This window comes from Streptopelia decaocto (assembly GCF_964273445.1).
Source record: "Streptopelia decaocto genome assembly, chromosome: 12".
NCBI lineage: Eukaryota > Metazoa > Chordata > Aves > Columbiformes > Columbidae > Streptopelia > Streptopelia decaocto.
Window position 1 is genome coordinate 16563053 of NC_138667.1, and position 21416 is coordinate 16584468.

General features: G+C 41.5%; 1 protein-coding gene across 14 annotated transcripts in view; it reads right to left on the reverse strand.

The window, feature by feature from the left end:
* The window catches only part of LOC309445339 (ankyrin repeat and KH domain-containing protein 1-like), a 115185-nt gene that overhangs the window by 34512 nt on the left and 59257 nt on the right, over positions 1-21416 (reverse strand). For 13 of the 14 annotated variants that reach the window (XM_082064004.1, XM_082064003.1, XM_082064012.1 and 10 more), the window contains 5 exons: positions 16953-17040; positions 16240-16367; positions 15930-16073; positions 15109-15211; positions 3898-4641 (listed from right to left, as the gene is read on the reverse strand). In XM_082064004.1, coding sequence (XP_081920130.1) covers positions 3898-4641; positions 15109-15211; positions 15930-16073; positions 16240-16367; positions 16953-17040 — 1207 coding nt within the window. The remainder of the gene's footprint in view (positions 1-3897; positions 4642-15108; positions 15212-15929; positions 16074-16239; positions 16368-16952; positions 17041-21416) is intronic. The other variant, XM_082064002.1, reaches the window with a different exon arrangement.

A 21416-nucleotide genomic window follows, 5' to 3' on the forward strand; every position in this document is an offset into this window, starting at 1 on the left:
GTCTGAACCTGCGCCTGCTTGGGTGCTCATCAACGCTGCGTTTGGATTGGAGTTCCCCTTTCCTCAAAGGAGCTGGGATTTCCAAGACAAAGAAAACAATCTTTGTTCACGACCAAGCAGCCCTCAGTCTGTCCACCCAGTAATGTGTTACTGCCATAGGCTTTTGCCCATCAGTAAGTGCATCTTGTTTTAAGAGTCACCATGCCAGATTATCCTAGTAACCAGCTTTACTCCAAACAGCGATCCTAAATACAGCAACTCAGGTGTCGCCTTCCCAATCATTACCTTAAAATATCACAGTTCCGTAGAACTGACCACAACTAGAGTTTCAGAAACCAAATAACAGTTAATAAAGTTTCTCAAAACACATCTGGAATTTCAGCATATGAATGGGAGCTCACAGAAGACTCAGAAGCACAAAGAGATGCCACCTCCTGATGAAAAATACCAGCTGAATAGAACAAACAGGAATAAAAATATTCCAGCTAGAGTAGAAAGGCAGCAACAAAGAAAAGAGAGCTCCTCATCTTGAGTTCCCTAAACCAGTAAAACACCCCAATTCAGATGCTGCCAACTAAGAAATCTACTACAGTAAATGCATAACGTGAACTGAAATGAAACTCCAAATATGAAATACAAGACACTTCAAGAAACCACATGCGCCAAGTAATGAAAATTAGATCCAAAACATCCTCTTCTGCTGGAATATGTGATCCAAAATAATTTATCACTTTCCCACTCTAAGCCACACAGCATTTGTATCTTGTAAACCAAATTAAAGTCTTGACTGTAATAAGCCCCACCTACAAAGAAAAGATTAGTTGCAACATTTTTCTTTAAGCACATCTGTGTAAACTCCATTACAACCAAAACGTTCTGAAGTGGAAAGAGCTGCTTCAGTTTTAGGTTTGATGTGACTTTCCAAAGGTTGCTCCGTTACTTCTGCACAGAATCACTTGGAAAAGACCTCAGAGATCATCAAGCCCAACCCTTGGTCCAACTCCAGTCCATTGACTAGATCATGGCACTAAGTGCCATGTCCAATCTCAGTTTAAAAACCTCCAGGGCCGGTGAGTCCATTACCTCCCTGGGCAGCCATTCCAATGTCTGACCACTCTCTCTGCACAGAATTGCTTTCTAATCTCCAGCCTAAATTTCCCCTGGCAGAGTTGAAGCCCCATGGCCCCTTGTCCTGTTGCTGATGCCTGGGAGAAGAGACCAATCCCCACCTGGCTAGAACTGCCCTTCAGGTAGTTCTAGAGAGTGCTGAGCTCACCTCTAAGCCTCCTCTTCTCCAGACTAAACAAGCCCAGCTCCCTCAGCCTCTCCTTATAGGGCTTGTGCTCAAGTCCCTTCACCAGTCTTGTTGCTTTATGAAAGAGGGGACTCAGGTCCACGTCTATCAGTGACTTACTGCCAGTGAGACTTCCACACTTTGCACCTTGATGTCAACCATCGCAACACCTCGCAGATAAATTATGCCAGCAGACTGGCGAGATAAAACACTCCATTTATGTATGTTGCCTTAATTAAGTTAAGCAGGGAAATAAAGATTCGAGGCTTTGTAGAAACGCAATTCCTCCCTTACAACTAGTCTCAACTGAGGCTTTAAAAACTTGCTTCTTACATCACCGCTATTAATAACAGTAAAAGGTATTTCAGTGCAGGGGGCAAAAAGCTAATTTAACATTTCTGTTCTTCTGCAGTAGAACTGATACAAACTGGAATAGTCGGCAGGAATAAAAACATTCATACCCCTTCTAAACCAAGAGTTGCTCCCCACGGTTCCTGCAGCTCCAACTTCCCGCACGTGAGCCCCTGAACGTTACCGGTGACTGTAGCACATATGGATAGATCCACTCTCGTAACAGTTTCTATTGCTCCAAATTCTTGATAAAATTAAGGACTCATGGGGAAATTTGCAGAAAAAGCTCAAGTGGATTTTAAATACAGACAAAAAGAGTTTGGAGTATGAGTAGGTAGATTTACGGTTTGTTTTTAGATGCGCATAAATTAGAGATGCAGTAGGACTGTAATTTACACAGAGGTCACTTTTAGTCTGGATCTAAAAAATTCACCAAATATCTAATTCTGTTTGAGCAATTTTTTGGAGGGAGGGAATTAAAACAAGCATGAATTTCAGAAGAAAATCTATTTCAGTAAAGCAACATTTTTGCAGGAGCGTCTGGAACTGGTTGGCTAAACTTTTTAAAGTTGCATTTCTGTAAATACCGTTTCTAACAGTTGTAGAACAGCATGCTATTGGTTTTGATTTTTGAAATAAGTAAAGATAACTTCTTAGCGAAAAATGTCTTTAATTATTAGCAAAAACTAAATAAACAGCTTCAGAAATGAAGGTTTTAAAAATTATTGTGAAGATCAAGTTGTTGTGGTTGTTTGCAATCTCTTCTCTAATGGCAGAGTTCTCACACTCAACTCACTGCGGCACTAATTCATTTTGGGTGCACCGAATATTTTGGATGCAATACACAGCTGCCAACCATGGAAGGGTATAAAACACATGGTCTTGTGCTAGGTATGTTAGAACTGTCAGCAACAGGATCCGCTCCAAGGATTAAGCCCTTGTTGATTATGTTTTGCATCAACGATTCAAATTTTCCTCCTCACACGCACCAGCACCAAATCTTCAGTAATAAAATTCAAGAAGAATCCAATTGTATTTTTGTTTTAATGTTGGCTGAATAGTCTGAAGGGCACTGTAGAGTGGGGGACGGAGACACGTCACGGCAGAAAAGGGGGAACCAAGACCAACTCTCTCTAATACAAGAGGATCTCTGAATGACAGCATATGGCAGAATGGTACCACATGCTGCTCTGTCCCAGCAGCTCTGGTTTCCACGGGCTGTTGCAATGTTGCAGGAAGACTCCACTTGCATAAGCTTCATGCAATGACCATTCTAACAGTTCATAGGAATGGCTAACAAAAGGTCTTACCGCATGTTTCTACAACTTCAAAATGAATGTAAGAGGACAGGGCAGTGACTACAAGGGGGGGTGAGGGAGCAGGAAAATAAGGGCTGAGGGACAGACACAAGGTGCAAACAAAAGCTAAAAGCCACTGAATTAAAAAAAACTACAGACCAAACAACACTGGCTATATCCTACATACCTCTAGAAGCAAACATCAATCCTAGTCAAATCCACGAAACGAAGTCAGCCAAAACAATAGCTCTTTATTCCATACGGAGATTCACACAACCCAACGTGTAGGAACTTCCATTCGTCTTCACACCGTTATCAAGCAATGGAAGGACGTTTGGATTTTTGCTTTTCATCCACAGAACAGGACACATTTTTGCCAAATGTTACATCTAACAAACAGATATTCTTGTGCAACAAGCGGGGTTTAGCGTGTATTCTGAAAACACAACCATTACAGAACGGAGCAGTTGCGTGTGGTTTCCAGGCTGTGTTTAAACTACAGCAACACCTCCAGCAGCACGGACAGGGACACATTCGCCCATACAATAATTCGTCATTTTCTAGAGATGGCTACTACACTGAAGTCACCGAGGTATAAGCCTGTATAGAAAATCCTATAGAAGATATAAAACTCTCATGCTTTCAGGTTTCCGAATGGACACTACTTATCGCTCACGATAGGGCTTTTTAAAGCAGCACAGAGAAAAAGATGAAGCCAAAGGGGCTCAATAGGTCTCCAGTACAGGAAGTTTTGCACTTTGGAAAAGAGGTATTTCAAAGTCTCATGTTAGAATTGGAAGTCACTGTTAGGATTAATAGCACTAATCAGGAACTTCATTCTTAAGCAAGTATTCTCAAACTGGAAAACCCCAAGATGTTTTTGGAGGGAAGGAGAGGAAAGGGGAAACTGAGCACACATATTAATGCAAAAAATAGGTATATTTCTTAACCCACCTGCTATTAGGTCATCAAGAGTGTCGGTAAGCGTCTGTGCTGGAGTGGCAACCATTAATCCGTCTGCTTCTTGAACTAAGAGCCCCTGCCCAGCAATTTGCTGCTGCTGTCCTACATTCTGCTGATTCCCTAATGCTTTCTGAAGTTCAAGAGACTCTGTTCCATTATAACCCAAATTACCAGAAAAATTACATTGCGGTGCTGGCAAAGGCTGGATAGGGACAAACTCTATTTGTTCAGCAGGTGGTGGAGACTGTTGTTGCTCGTCATCTTTAGACAAGATTGTGTCAACCTGAGGTAACCCTGACAAGTTATCCTCTGGCAGACCCTTATCGGCTTCCACTTCTGGGAAGACCCCTGTAAGTGGGCACTGCTGCTGCACGGGAAGTGGTGTGTCTGTCTGCCCTTTGGTCTCCAAATATTCTTTGGTAAACTGCTGTTGAGTTTTCATCTGCAACTGCCTTTCCACCTTCTGCAGCTCCTTCAATATTTTCTTCTTCTTCTGTACTTGTTCTTCTCTGTTCTTTTTAAGTTCTTCAATCTTATCTTTATTTAAAGGTTCACCTTGAATTAATTCCAATGATTTAAGTTGTGCTTTTTCAATAGCACTAATTCTCTGTCCAAGTTCATTCAGCTTGCCTTCAGTCTCTTCTACTATGCATTCCAAAGGCTGGTAGGGGTGAAAAGGTGGCAGTAGGTCCTTATCTGCTACCTGCAGGGAACTTGACTTCTGCTTGGATGCACCTAAGCACATGAAAAATGTTTGAAAAAATGCCATGCTGAAGATATCCCAAACCTCCCCTCTCACCCACCAAAAAAATAAAAAAAAATAATTAAAAAAATATTTAAAAAATCTTTACAACTAACACTTCACATCTGTCAAACCACAGAAAGGTAAACCCTGCACTCCAAGTTAAGACAGGAAAAGACAAAGCATACAGCTGGAATTTTCAATGTTGATCCTAATATCCCTTTGCACACAGCTATTTTAATACGAAACCTTTAGCTTCTGACATACATAACCATGCATCTGGGAGGTGAAATCAGCAACAAGAAAAAGGCAATTTAAATAACTTACTGAGTTCCCAAAGTTGTTCTGGTGTGTGGAGCAACTGAACTAGAACTAACTAACTTCCAACAGCGAGGTTACAAGCAAACCAGTCTATATTTGAGAGAAGACTATCTCGACAGTATGATCAGTTTTCTGAACCAGTATTTGTCCAAACACCACAGCATTCCACCTTTACATTACAACCAGAACCCTGCCAGTGCAGACTGACTGTATACAAATACATTCTGAAGCTTTAGCACCTTTTTCAAAGTTTTCAGGCAAAATTCATAGCTTGCTTGTCTCCCTCTCTCCAGGAACAAATTAACAATTCTGCTCACTATTAAGACTTGTTAAAAAATAACCTTCAACATGAATCTAGCAAGGAACACCAAGGCAGGGCAGCGCTCCGAGTGCTCGACAAGCAACCCAAAGCTGCTCTCCCCAAAGCCACGTCTGTGAAACCTCCAGTCGGATCCTGCTAGTAGCAATCTATTCAGTGCTGAAACGTTAATTATGACTTCAGCATAAGAAACTTTAATTAACAAGGTGGAGGGTTTTGGCCTGATCAAATAATTTTCTATGCTAACATCCATCTGCTATGCCCAAACGGGGACAAAACACACACAATAAACTGGAACACACAACAAAGCAGACCCATACAATTAATCCTTAAAAGGGAACACAAATTACGCACAGTTGGAGCCACAGCTTAATAAAATTACCTAAATATCACACAGTTCAGTGAAAATCTGGATGCAAGAACTAAGTCCCAAATCAGTCGCTAAATCTGGAAGGATTAAGTTTCCTAAACCACTGATTTAATCATCTGTGGGTCTTCCTTCACCAAAATGCCAATCCACAAGAGATTTCATTTTGCATTGCTGTCAAAACAGAAGTCACATAAACCTCGCCCTGAAATGAGGCTTTTTTAGGGGAACTCATTAAAAAAGCAGAGCAACATGAGAATTTTCTCTTCAAAGAGATTTTTCTCTTAAAAAGAGAAAGAAAAAATATTAGAATTGAACCAACTCTGTGCTGAATGTGTTCACCACACTCTCTGGAGTGAAAGCAAACTATATCTAAATTTAAGGGGAACAATAAAAACTGTATTAACCCCAGGAAATAGCCCACGAACACTGCAGATGCCCCTCAGTGAGCTCTTTTTCCGCAGCTGCCTTGCGTAGATCAGCAGTTCCAGCCGCACACCTATCCCAGTCACTAACATTATTTTGTCTCTGAAGCATAAATGAGTCCCAAGACAATATCCCAGAAGACAATAAAGAATTTGTCTGAAGTTTAGCAATAACTTGCTTTGTCCTGGCTGGTAGATATGTAGCTCAAGCCTTGCTTACTTTCATTTTTAACAGTGTGAGTTATAATGGAAACTTTGTGGACCACTCTTGAAAAACATATTTGCACTCCAAAAATCACAGAATGTCAGGGGTTGGAAGGGCCCTGGAAAGCTCATCCAGTGCAATCCCCCATGGAGCAGGAACACCCAGATGAGGTTACACAGGAAGGTGTCCAGGTGGGTTGGAATGTCTGCACAGAAGGAGACTCCACAACCCCCCTGGGCAGCCTGGGCCAGTGTTCTGTCACCCTCACCGGGAACAAGATTCTTCTCAAATTTAAATGGAACCTCTTGTGTTCCAGTTTATACTCATTGCCCCTTGTCCTATCACTGGTTGTCACCAAGAAGAGCCTGGCTCCATCCTCCTGACACTCACCCTTTACGTATTAATAAACATTAATGATTACTGAATCAATTAAAAGATCGACAAAGTGCTTGTCTATATCTATGTTAGAAACTAGTAAAAGCCAATTGGGATCTTTTGAAACTAAGCCACTCCACTGCTGAAGTAGCAGAAACATTACAGTAACTTAACTGCAAATTAACCCTGCCTTTAAGGTGCGACTAAGATGGGAACCCTTTGCACTGCTCTGTTTAATGTCTTTCCTAAGGTTAGCGGATCTATCGCTTCCCTCCCAACACAAAGCCTTCCCATGACCTGGCAGCTCTAGACGGCTTCCATTACTCTGTAGGAAAGAAAAGCTGCAGTTCAAAAAGCCTCCAGATAATAAAGTACTAATATTGTCCCTCTCAATTCAGCCCCACCTGGGCAGAAAACACGCCTCTCAGAGCAAAGCATTTCTCCAAGGACAAGACAGAGTGAAGAGTAGAAGAACAGCCTCATATTGAGACCTGGAGTGAAGTGAGGAGCTGGGCTCTCACCTTCCACAAGAGGTGCGGAGAGTTATTTTAATCAGCTTCTAATTAGCTGGCAGGGCAGTTTGTTAGGTTCCAGATATCCCTTTCCATACTAGAAAATAGTTGCAAACTGTAATCTTGGGGACGCTGGAAGAGGATGGGGGGTAGGAAGAAAGATGTGCTAAACCTGCCATGCACACCTGCACATCAGGCCAGACCAGAGGTGGAGAAGATGCTGTTGGTAGCTTCAAATATGTAAGCACTGTAATTTAATAATGTTGGAAGTATTTAAAAGTAGCAATTTCCTGTTTTATCCAAATACCTTCTATATTACAATATCCTGAAAAATACCATGCCCATTTTAGTGAATAATTATGAACAAGACACTACTTTATACATTCACTTTTGAAATATGGAAGTGCAGTAAGACTTACAAATCCAACAACAGGCCAGACCATAATTACATCAACTTTTCTTCCCCCTACCCTATTTTTTTCGTTTACTTTTTTGGTGGAACATCAACCTTCTACACAACCAACCTTCTGCAAAATTAAGCCTAGCAATATTGAGCAGTCAATCTATCCTCTAAAGCAACTGTTCTGGCCACCTTTAGAAGACTTCTTTAGTATCAAATGAAGACTGAGGATCAATGAGAACCAGATATTGCTACACAAATACCACCTGCCACCAGGTAATCATGATTACAGGACAAAGAATTTTTTGGTTGATAGAAAACCCACAGTGGTTATGGGTATGCCAGGGAAGCCAGAGAGTAAGGTGACGACTGTTGCCCAATTTATTTTGTGAACAGTAGCATCAATCGCTCTTTTATTCATATTTCCGTATTCCTACAGGTCCTGGTCACTAACCTGACCAGCTCGGCCTCCACCACCGCTCCTGCAGAGCACGTACATGTCTTCAGGTGCTTTTCTGACCAACACGCGACTCAGGGTAAGACTGACTGTGCACAAACGCAGTTTCCCATCCATTTCTCTGACTTCTCTTCTCTGACTTTTAATTCTCTCCAAGAAATGACAGCTGAATGGTTCCTATGGAAATCTCCTGTACTTCTCCTGTTTGCTGTAGATAATCTCCTAAGAATCTGAGTTGCAACAGTGTCTTTACCCAGACGAGCCTCCTCCAAGCACCACTCCTGGTCTCTGGAGCACATAATATGTAGAGAGGATGTTATTACCAGTTTTTAATGCCTTCTGGCTGCAAGTAACATTTAAAGGTCCTAGACACTGCGAGCAAAAGTTTGGAAGAGTAACAGTTCTTGTCTTCAGGTGGCTCTCCTAAGCAATTTAACTCTTCTAATTTCAATTTGCTTAAAACTCATTCACTCTTATAGGATTGCTGCCTATGAACAAGTCTGACACTGCATTTCATCCCGAGTGCTTATGATTCTCGAGACACTTGCTCTTCTAGCCCTTACTTCTAATCCATAGGCTGTCGTCTTCTCCCATAAAGAAGTGATTTATATGCCCCTTTCACAATTAATAGATCAGCAAAGGTGAGATGCTACCAGTCAAAACAGAACCAGCTTATTGACCCCAATGATGGTGTTAATAGATGTATCATCTCCATTTGCTAATACCCAAACGACAGCCTCGTATTTCAGCTCAGTAGCACAGGCAGGTAGTTGTGTTGTCCTCTGCAAGTCTGAGGACTGAGATATTTACTCAGAGGAAATGTCCAAGAAACACGAAGATGATCAATAATTTTCCTGCTTAAACAAAGCCCAGTTCTGATCGCACCCTAAATGTACTAGCTGATGAATTTGTAAGGACAGATATCTGTTGTATTTTAGAGCAAGCCACAAAAGGTTAAGAAAAATCATTGTTTTTAAGGTCTTTTCAGAAAATTAAAAAGGCCAAAGGTTTGGTTTTACAATTTCTTATGCTCTTCAGGAAGGTTCTGTCAACAAAATTTGCATTTCAGCTTAGTGGTTTTCATCTCAGTCACCACTTCACACAGTTACTTTACTTTTTATTAGATGAAATTATGGGACTTGCTGACAGCTCCCTAATTTCTAGAGATATTAAAAAAAATTAAAAAGAATCGATCAAACCCCAAAACATTACATTCAAAAATAATTTTTCCAGAAAGAAAAAAAATGGCCGCAAGAAAAACGTTCAGCTGTGTAATATACGTTTCTACGTTTAAATACATCATCTCTGCTGCAACCCAAACCTAGTAGATCGTGCTGGTTTGACTGAAAAGGGGTTAATTTTCTTTGTGCAGTTAGAAACCTTTTTCACAGCATGGTCATTGTTCAGACTTAGTTTGAGAACAAGAGATAACACCCAGCACAGAGTTACTGCTTTTAATTGCTCTGGTCTGAGTGCTCTGCCCACAGGTGTGAGAACGGGGGCAGAGCTTGACTGCCATCCAGACTGATCAATGAGAGTATTCCAGCCCATTAGCATCATGCTAATTATTTAAGAGTGGGGCTTTCCAGTTTCTGGCCCCTTTCTCTCTCGCTCTCTCTGGGGCACGGCCGGGGCAGTTCAGTTCGGGACATTTAGTTCGGCTTTCTACCATTTTGCAGAGGCCTCTGAGCCATTCTGCCTTTTTCTTTGTTTTCCTCTTTTCCCTCTCTGGGATGGGCTGTTGGGATCAGGTGCTGTTTGCTGGGACAGAGTTCTAAGGAATTGCCTTAAGTATCTTTTATTTCTATTTTATATATATTTTTACTAGTAGTGTATTAGTATCTTGTTATTAAACTGTGTTTCTCTTAATCCAAGTTTTTCCCCTTCCCTTTCCATTCTCACCCCTATTTGGGGGACCGAGAGAGGGGGTGAATGAGCGGCTGTTGCAGTTGCATTGCCAGCTTGGGTTAAACCACAACATATAGAAATCTGTGGGAATCACCATGTCATCCTGATAGGTAATATTACCTAGAACTTAAAAAATAAAGGCAACACAAAATCACCCAACCCAAACCAGCCAACCAACAAAACCAGACTCAACCTGTTCCTCACTTCACAAAAGGCAAATGTCAGGAAGCGTCAATCTGTCCTAAGATCTTTGTGCTTTGTTAACAGAATTGCTTGTCCACTGTTCTTGCACTTTTAGAGTGTTTTAAAAATCTGATTTGACTCGGAAGTAGAGAGTTAGATTTGCAGTCAGCAATTTAAATTCACCAGCCTTAACAATAATAAGGTGAGCTCAATATTGAATTTTCATGAAAATTCTGTGTTTAGCTGTGATTTGTATCAGTAAGAAATTCAGCTATAAGAACCAAGGTAACAATCAGGCAATCCATACACGCACAAATGCAAAGTACAATATTACATAATCTGGCTAACTGGACAACAAAAAAGTAGCCTACTTGTCCCAAGTAAACTCATCTTTGACACTGGGTTTAATACATACTTCATTCTTCTTTATGAAGAGCAGAACTATTTGTGGAGGGCTGAATGATCAGTTGAGTTGGCATTTTCACTATGTATTGGCAGTGTTTTTGCCAATCTTTATCACTCCTGCAACGATTTCTCTGGAAAACTCGCAGGGAAGAGGTGCAATGATATCCAAGAGGCAATGGTTAATCTGGCTGAAATCAAGCCAAACTTAACTCCGTTTTTTGACATTCAAAAATTACTTTACAGTCTTAGTCTTCCTCCCAAGTTCCTTCTGGTGGCTTGACAGCCAAGAACTGGAAAATTGCTAAGATGTAATCAAATTAGTCAGTGGCAAGCAGGTGACTGAAGCTTCACAGGAGTGCAATTGCACAAATGACAGTGAAAAGATTTGTATATGTTTGTGCTCTTGGGGACCTACACGTGTTTTGGTTTTCAATCATCTGCCTGCGCTGCTAACAATTTGCATTAAAAAGTAACAAATCTTTAAGTCCACTAAGCAAAGAGTGGCAAAGTTAGAAAGCCATGAGGCATGGACTGTTGCGTTTCGCTTGGGAACTCAACCTGGATAACAGGGTCAGCTGTTGACCCAGGGAGAAAACACGGAGGAAACGGCAAGAGTTAATCAGAGGATGGTAAAGTTCATGAAATAATCAACAGGTAGCTGGACTGTGCAGTGGAGAAGTCTAAAAGGAGACAGAATGGAAAAGCAAGAATATCAGCTTGCTTTTTTAATGCCTTGAGCTCAACGAGAACAATATAATCTCACCAGTTCTTCTGTTAACCTTTTTCAATTAAATCACACAATGTGTGAGATCTCTGCCAGTAAAACACTCAGTGTGAAGCATAAAAGTCAGATATGGAAGTTAAAATATGTATTGAATTGGTAGCTATTGAATCTATGTGGAGTTTGTTTTTCTTTCCTTTCTCCAAGCCATTAGACTGTTATATTTAGCACAGGGATGCAGGGGATACCATGTACTGAAGGTCTAACTTTAAGAGCTTACAGATTCCCAAAATGCTACAAGTTCAAGGGAACTCTGATCCTTCCCAGGGATCCAAGGCAGCTTTCACATGCACAACTTTAGTCTACTGGGTCTTGTGGAACTCTGAAAAACATGCACCCCAACGGGGACACTCTCCAAGTTACTGCCCACTGCAAAACAACACTGGAGAAGTCTCCTCACAGTATGTTGATAGGCTTTAAGTATTCAGTCAAGGTCAATTAGTTAATTTGCAAGCAGAATTTCAGATAACCTATGAAGTAATGCAAATCTGGAGAAAAACTTACAAAACAACTGATACCACAGCCTCCAAAAACAGACTACATTTTGATATGCTTAAAAACGCCTTATGTAGTTCAAATATTTTGACTCAGAAAACAATCCTGCTGCTTTCTGCAGACTCCCTGAGCATCCCCTTGTTGCGGTCGTGTGTCGGTCTTATATAATGTCCTGAAAACGTGCCGTGGGTTCAAGCCGGTGCACTCACTAGGCAGACTCTGAGAAAGACTAAGGCAGAATCACAAACAGTGCTAGGAGCTCCAGATCCCACTCTAACTAAACATCAGCTTGCATTGCCAAACTAAACAAGATTATCAACAGCAACACTCTTACACTGGCTGATTGCCTGAAGCAACCCAACAGCATTCCTCTGGAGCATCCCATGTGCTGAGCACCCAGAGCCCGCGCCCCAGGGAACCCGATGCACACAGAGTCACAGAATGTCAGGGGTTGGAAGGGCCCTGGAAAGCTCATCCAGTGCAATCCCCCCATGGAGCAGGAACACCCAGATGAGGTTACACAGGAAGGTGTCCAGGCGGGTTGGAATGTCTGCACAGAAGGAGACTCCACAACCTCCCTGGGCAGCCTGGGCCAGGCTCTGCCACCCTCACTGGGAAGAAGTTTCTTCCCATGTTTAAGTGGAACCTCCTGTGTTCTAGTTTGTACTCACTGTCCTACCATTGGTTGTCACCAAGAAGAGCCTGGCTCCATTCTTCTAACACTCACCCTTTCCATATTTATAAACATTTCCAAACTAGCCAAGATTATCAACAGCAACACTATGCCAGCAGCTGATTGCCCAGCAGCATTCCTTTGGAGCAGCCCATGTGCGGGGCACCGAGAGCCCTCGCTCCAGGGAACCCGCTGCAGGGGCAGTGGAAGCTGCAGCACAGCCCCTGCGCTTTGCAGCCCTCGCAGCCCCAAGCAGAGGGACCCGCTGCCCCCGCAGAAATGACACGTTGGCTTTTTGTAGCCTAAAGCCTGTGTGCAGCTGCTGCATCAGAACCACCACCGAGCAGTCCCGACCGTGTTCAAGCGAGGGCAGCAGCAAGTGCAAGATGTGACGGAAGGAAGGAAGGAACTTTCTGCCTCTCCGCACAAAAGCACAAAGAGCTGAACTTCACTGGGATTTCACTTTTACATGGACACAATAGACACATGCTAAACATAGTCCACTAAAAATAACCCTTCCTAAGCATGAGTTGAGCTCTGTTCAGTCTCGTGAACTAATTCTGCTGCTTCTTTCCCCTGATTTTTCTGCAGCTCTTTAGGAGGTTACTATCTGTGCATATCACCTTTATCTGAGTCTCTCTTGATCCACCATCAGCTCTGAAACGTTTCTCTTTTCAGTTGCTAAACATTGATATGAAATCCTTTGCCAAAGTAATTATTCAAATGGCAAGTATTCCGTAAGCCTTCTTACTTTACTGAAGAATAATAATGTAATTCAAAAGCAGACCGTAAACTCCTCTTGAAAAACCTCACACCATATTTCAATCATAACAATAACAAACAAGTGCACTCTAGTTTTACACTTGATTTGCCAAGAACTCTTCAGGAAACAAGCTGTTACTATTGCATTACTATTGCTCCTCTGCTCCTTCCAAGTAGTTAAGTGTTAGTACAAAGACTCAGGGGGCTACTTCTAACTGTGAAGGCGAGAAATTTGTCTTCCCCAGGATAAACAGTGTTTTTATATGAGAACTTAAGATTGCTCCCCCCAACCATGGAAATAATGCACACGTCTTTATTCACACTCTCTTTTGCCCCTCGTCTCCCAAAAAGTCTAACGATGAAACTCTGGTATATTAAAGCCACGTGTGTATAACAAGTTCAGAATGGCAGTTCAGCAAAGAACACTAACTCTATTGCAGTTAAAATAGCAGAGTGGTATCACTACAATGACCACACGGTGTTTGTGACAAAAATACCATTTTTCCCCTAAAAATTTAAGATACACAAGAGCTTTGCACATAGAGTTTTCAGGAATGCTTCATCAGCCCAGTGCCACATTTCGGATTGCTACACCTCTTACAACGTATCACAGAGGAGCTTTGTCCTGAGTTTTTGTGCCAGTTCCGACAACACGGAAACATACTTAGAATATGCACTGACATTTGCAATAATGTGTTTTTTAATTTTTTCCGAAACTACGATCAACTAAAACAATGAGACTTTAACCTTATAACCGTAGTCAACTAACCCCTCGTTGATTTCCCATGCGTCACAAAACATTCTTCCAGAACACTGACCCACTCGCAATACTAATAGTTAATTGTCAGGCCACACATACTGGTATATATTTGAACTAGAAGCTGCATATTCTTTTCACTTGTTTGGTACTCATTTTTATGAAATCCCAAATATCAAGTGTTGCACACCCTAGGAAAATGATACAAAAAGTGCATTTGAGGCGTCACACACGGCATATATGCCACACCATTCAGTACACAATTTTTTTCTCTCTTCATTTGTGCCCCTGGGCTTTTTCTGTTTGTTTGTTTGTTTTAGGAAGCATGGAGCATTTCCAGAATAAAGGAATTAAGTAAAGCTAGCTAACAGAGCTTTGGATACTATAACGTTTAACATCCCCATCCAAAACTGTAAATCAATACGAGCTGCAGTTTGTAACTTTCCACTTGAGAAGCTGCTTCTCTTTCTGAGGTGACTTAGCAGACATGAAAAATTCGTTACAGAACCCCCAGCTGGGAAAGAACTGCTAAATTCACCATTTAATGACTGCAAACATTTTTAACCAGTCAGTTCAACCCTGTTCAAAGCAAAAACCCCAATGTTATAATTACTTGCAAAAGTGTTGTTACTAATAGAAGAAAAATTCTCCTGTCAGCAGATCTGCATTGGCATTTTGCAGTGCCCTGTGTTTGCATCGCTACTGCAGGAACAGAAAAATGTTGATGCATCAAGTTCATGGATAATACAGTTGCAGCTATTCTAGATGACCACCATCCAGTATTCAAAGGTTAACACTAATAAACTCTAGGTGTGGCGGTCTTTATCAGTCTGCATGATGGCAGCTACCACAATCATTTTCTTCTAAAAAAATCAGAATAAGCACAATTCTAATAAATTAGAATAAACATAATAAAATTAGAATAACCAGTGTTCCTATGCTGTAGAAGAAAATAGGCAAAACCTATACACTACATAGAATGCTTTTAAGTCCTACTTCATTAGAGGTGTTCAAGAACTGATGAAGTGGACTACACTATGTATAAGCTCTAATAAAACTGTCCCCAGCCTATCAGTTTCCAAGTTCTGTATATTCTCTGAACAGCACATACTAACCTTTCACCACTCCCAAGAGAGGTGGCGAGTTCTCTTGAGGGGTTCTGTCAGGTTCCTGGGGAGGTACAACCATAGCGAGCGTATGCACCGGTACACGTGGAACCTTCAAACAAAGTCACAGACACACGCTCAGATTAAAGCGAACAAAACCCCCACAATCAAAAAAACCCAAACAACTTTGGAATGGTCCAGACTTGAAGTGGTAAAACAAAGACCCGTTTCTCCAGCAGACCTCCATTGCACTTGTCCCAAACTCCGTATGCTATGCTGCCTCTTGGTATGACCTGTCCCATGCTGGTTTATTGTGGATAATATGTCGATGTTAACTATGTTGCTCTTTACAAAATCCTGGGCTGCACAGGCTAGAAAACTGTTAACATCTTTAGACTTTTAATCAACTAATTCCACTGGAAGGCTATCTGTCCAGCCAGCAAAATTCTAAATTTACACAATATCTTTTCTTTGATATAACAACCAAACCCAGCAACAATATTTGAGCAGCGCTGTCACAAGTGTTTGGAACTGTCGAAACAAAATACTGAGCAAATGCAACAACAACAGCAAATTCTTCTGAGATCCCAGGTTTGGGACTACCCCGCGTAAGGAGCAGAAAAGGGAACACAGTGCACACGCCCTTCAGGACACTGCGGACAGGACCAATCCACTTGCTCACTCTCTACCATTTCCAAACACATAGACTTTTAAAAACTCTTTCCACTGTCTGTGTTCACGTCTAAATTGGCTTCAGAATTTAACTAGTGAGGAAGTGCTTCTTTACAACGTTTATGGTGATACTTAAATAAAAATTCCTTTTGCCTTACCTGAGACTGATCCTGAGATGGAGGTGTGAGCTGAGACAGGTCTGCTGCAGGAACCGACAGGACATTGTTTGGGTAATCCAGCAAGTACGAAACAACATTTGTATGTCCTCCTTTGGCAGCTTCAATGAGCATCGTTGAGCCATCCTGAAATGATATTTCAGAAACAAAAAGCCAGAAGATGAATTTTTCTACCTGGCGCAGCATGTAAGATATGAATTAGACCATTTAAAATTGCGCGTTTATTAATGTACTAAATCAACGACACGATTTTTTTGGTAGCTACGATAAACGCATGGTTTAAAGTGAATACCTTGAGCCGATGAGTGGGATCTGCACCATGAGCCAGAAGGAGCTCAACCACTGCCAGGTGACCTCCCGCACAGGCCAGTGACACCACCGTGTGGTCATTATTGGCTGTAGCCCGGTTCACATTGGCACCTAGAAAGAGAAGATATCTCGGAATTAAAGACGAGGAAATTCTTTTTAAAAGAAAGTATCAACAAGTAGAGTATTTTCTGGAACAGAGAGAAAACTTTTCTAATCTTCCTAATTCTTACATGCTTCTGGGGTAAAAGCAGGGGATTTTGGATAACTGGTGGTGGATAACTCATCTTGTAAAAACAAGGCAGCAATGACAGTAACAGCGGGTCTCCTAAGTGAGAAGAGGGAACACTTGCAGTGTACAAAGTACAACTTGTACATTTTCATTCTAAGCGCTTATCACGGTGCAATTTGTGTTGTTTCAGGCAGTACTTGAAGATGTGTTTTTTCTGAAGAAGGGAGTTCATTTTAAGAAACTGAAAATATTTGCTGTCCTTCCAATCTATTTATTAATCTGTACAACAGCAGGAAAAGTAACGAGTGAAGTATTTTGTGATTTGTTGCATCATGAGCTAAATGAAATTCAAAAAACCCTTAACCATTTGGCAAACGCTTATAACCAGATTGATTTTGAAAGATCACAAACATGCATTATTTTAAAGTGGCATTTTAAGGTTTTAAATCCTTTAAACTACTATTTACCTTTGCTAATTAGGAATTGCACAGTGCATAAATGACCAGCTCGTGCAGCCTTCATTAGCGGGGTTCTCCCACCTTCAGATTCATGTTCCTATTGTAAAGAAGAAACAACAGGTGTAAAGAAATGGGCAAAACTTGGACCATTTTTTCAGCTGTTGAACCATCTCAGGATGGGCCAGAATTACCTGTATCAGCAGAATATCTGTCTGTAATCAATACAAACGGACTGGAATCAATTTTCATGTTACCTTAAATACTGAATCGCCGAGTCAAAAAGCATTAAGGCCACATCCATACTGTTATCGCACAATGAAGTTTCCCTACTTACATACCCCTTTTTGTTTAGTGTTCATAACATACTTGAGAACAGTAACATCTTGCTTCCTCCTCAAGAAGGGACGACTATTTAACACAAATACGTCCGGCATCAGCAAGTATACAAATAACTATGAACTGATGTGCTATAGTTCCGAGAGCTGTCACACGCTGCACGCCAGACCTTTAACACAGCAATAATGGCTGAAGTGCAGAAAACATATTTAACACACTGAACAAAATCAGCAATGAACAGGAGACAAATCCCTGCAGGTCACCACATGTCTCTGAATAAGAGGGTTGGACAACAAAGCAGAAAAACGACAAAAGGATGATACAAACCAACATAAAAGGAACAAGCAAAAAGAACAATTTGCTAATTTAAAAAGTTTCCAAATACTGGAAAGATGTGGTTGGATACAACTGCATTAGGGAAGTTACAGAACTAGAAAATTTGCCCGCTATGTAGACATGATCAATCCCACAAAGAATGCTGACTAACACACATCAACCCTCCCACAGCAACATCCTCTTCCTGGGAGCACTTGTATTTGTGCTCTGAATATTCAGTCTGATCAATAATATATTAAGATCGTGGGGTTTTTTTTTTAATTAAATACCTGGGAAGCTAAGCTCTAAATTCACTATTTCCTTCTAGAATTGCCTATATACCTGCCAGTGACAGTTAACATTTAGTACCAACAGTGGATTATGCTGATAGTTACAGACATAAAAGGACAAGGATAGATTTGACAGAATAAATCAACTCCTTCACAGTTTCAGTATTCCTGAAAACTCTGCATATGTCCTTCAACGTATGGCTTGCCTTGGTTGCAATCTGTACCTTAAGTTAGCTTTCTATTGATACACTCAAGGAAGAAATCTCTTGACTGGATATTCTATTGGAGAAAATACAGAACGATGCTTTGCCATAATGAAGGTTACACTACCCCTCTCCTATGAGCTTTGGAAAGAGCAGAAACACTCTCCTCCTGAGCCTTCATAAGAACTTTGTATTATTGCATACCACTTTAACACACATTTAAACTCTATATTTGTTCTCTGATTTCTTTGCTTACTTGGTAGCATAATGCACAAATGCAGAGCCAGCACTGTGCCCTTGTGGCCAGGAAGGCCAATGGTACCTGGGGTGGATTAGAAGGGGGGTGGTCAGTAGGTCAGAGAGGTTCTCCTGCCCCTCTGCTCTGCCCTGGGGAGACCACACCTGGAATATTGTGTCCAGTTGTGGCCCCTCAGTTCCAGCAGGACAGGGAACTGCTGGAGAGAGTCCAGCGCAGCCACCAAGATGCTGAAGGGAGTGGAGCATCTCCCGTGTGAGGAAAGGCTGAGGGAGCTGGGGCTCTGGAGCTGGACAAGAGGAGACTGAGGGGTGACCTCATTAATGTTTACAGATATATAAAGGGTGAGTGTCAGGAGGATGGAGCCAGGCTCTTCTCAGTGACAACCAGTGACAGGACAAGGGGCAATGGGTTCAAACTGGAACACAAAAGGTTCCACTTAAATTTGAGAAGAAACTTCTTCATGGTGAGGGTGGCAGAGCCTGGCCCAGGCTGCCCAGGGAGGTTGTGGAGTCTCCTTCTGTGCAGACATTCCAACCCGCCTGGACACCTTCCTGTGTAACCTCATCTGGGTGTTCCTGCTCCATGGGGGTACTGCACTGGATGAGCTTTTCAGGTCCCTTCAACCCCTGACATTCTGGGATTCTGTGAGATACAGCAGATAGGGAGCCTTACAGACTTACTACTCAAGTTGCCATTTTTGGCTTTGGTGTGGTTGTTTGTTTGTTTGTTTTTTTTAAAAATAAGGAGATTCCACTCCCAGGGGACTGCTTAGCTGTCAGTAAATACATGCATACTTTTGGATTGTCTGCATATCAGAAATATTTGCAGGACATCTAAAGCTAATTGTGTTAGTATGTGGCCCAATGACGTGCAAGAATTAGTAGCATGCCCTTGAGCTCTGACACTTACTTTGGTATTTGGCACAGATTTTCCTGCCTCAGCCGCTGCCAAGAGATCATAAAAAGCCAGATGCTGCTGTTTACCTTATGTACAGTAAACCCTTAATACTGGTGGCAAATCACTCACAAAGCAGATATGGATGCAACGAACTACTGAACACCACTTCACTCACTGAGCAGGGCCAGGACATGACTGCCCAAACAATCTAATACACATTCCTACATCCCCACTGATGCAGCAAAGAAGCAACATTTATTTTTCAGTCATCTTAGCTATAGTCAAGATAGTGAAAAGCCATCCTCTATTGCATTCAGATGTAGCATTTCTGATAACTAACAGAAAGACAGCATTATTTGCAACATACTCTATTCCTAACAGACTTCGCAGTTGAAATCTTACCCATGGATGTCAGGAGGCTGCCTCATTTAAATGCAATGCCGCTCTTCTGCCCAGCGTAACCAACTGTCACTTCATCAAGCAGGCAGAACTTGATCCTCAACTATTATCAAACACTTGCAGTACAACACACATCATCAGTCCGGCCAAACTAAACCATTTGTGTGCCCACCTGCTGTAGATCTTCAAAAGTTACTGCGTTGTGATCGTATTTTTCACAGTAGAAGATAGAAATGCATATTTTAAGATGAAATTAATTCTGATTTCACCACTCTACTTAGTCCTAATAAAGGTCAGCAGATAGGGTCAACTCAAGCTTTAAGGGTAAGCATCTAAATAAGCCAAAATACGCTGATCCAGCGCAGTGCCTTTGTCTGCTTGCATCCATTCTTTCACCTGGAATGGCCATGAATTTCAAAGACATTTCTTTTAGCTGCAGCGGATAATCAAAATCAGCACAGAGAACAAGAAAGCTGTCCAAAAGCGGCCCCTCTCAGCTTTCCAATGCGCTTCTTCCATGTATTAATATGAAATACATGCAAATGCTTATTTTGTAAGAACAAAAACTATCAAGGAGTACTCATCTCCAAAGCCAATTTCTTGAGCTCTCTGCACTGCAGGACTCAGCACAACATTCTGTCTCTCCTCACTGCTCCCATCCTGAGAAACAGCGCAGATAGTACGATCAGAAAGAGATAGAAAGGAGACAACTATGCCAGTTTTGATTAGAAAAGCCCGTCTCTACACACTTAAGCGATGTGCTTTCCTGCCTATTCTGCTTCAATAGAAAGAACACTTGAGAAGAATTTTCTGTAGGTTTGGGTACCGGATTGGAAGGAAATGGACAAAGTGAGAGTATTAACCAAATCAGGTAAGAGTTGACATTATCTGCACCTTTTCCACTGGGACTCAAAAAGGAGATGAGAGTCCAGACAATAACAATGTTTTCCTTCATAGGCAAACCAACAGTTCAGAAAGTATAATACTTCAGAAGCATCTTTTGACAATAATCAGTATTTGTTTAGTCTTGATTTTGAGTTCTGTTTCAGGCAATTCCAAGATCCGCTACATAAGAGGCTCTCCCTCCGCGTCATTCTCCTTGGTTCACAAGTGTTCACGGTTGCCAAGTATTATTCACTAGGAGTTTGTTTCCAATGTTGTATGTTATTTAAAAATTCTAGAACAAAACCTGCATTTTCAAAGGGCTGGTTGCTCTCTTCAATTTTTTAACCAGTTTCTCTCATCTATGACAACAGTGAATATTTACCGGAAATCCTAATGTTATTCTAAGCAAAATGATTTAGACAAAGTTTTTCGAAGCAAAACAATAGCCAAACAATACAGCTTTTAACACTATGCCACTTTGCCACCACCAGAAATATGGTATTCTAACAGTCATCAACCTAATTGTCCCAGATAACCTTCCTGAGTTACGGAGCAAAGTCGTATTTCAGAGGCACTTGAAAACTGAACTTTTTATTTTTGTTTTAAATAGGGTTTCAGAAAACCCAAAGGAAGGGAAAATGCAGGACAAAGATGGCCTGTCTAGTCCACATGGCGAGCCTTTGTATTTTTTAAGGAACTGAGATGCATTAAAGCCATGCTTGTCGTTAGCTTGTATCCTGAGGCTGCAGCTTACAAGCATCAAAGGCCAGCCTCACCTGATGCTTGCCCGGCTCTATGCCCTCCAAAATAGTCTTCTTTAAGTCCTCCTGCTTGTCCTGCGGAAGGAAAAAGAAGAACTCACGGCTCTTGTTCTACAAATAAAGGTTCT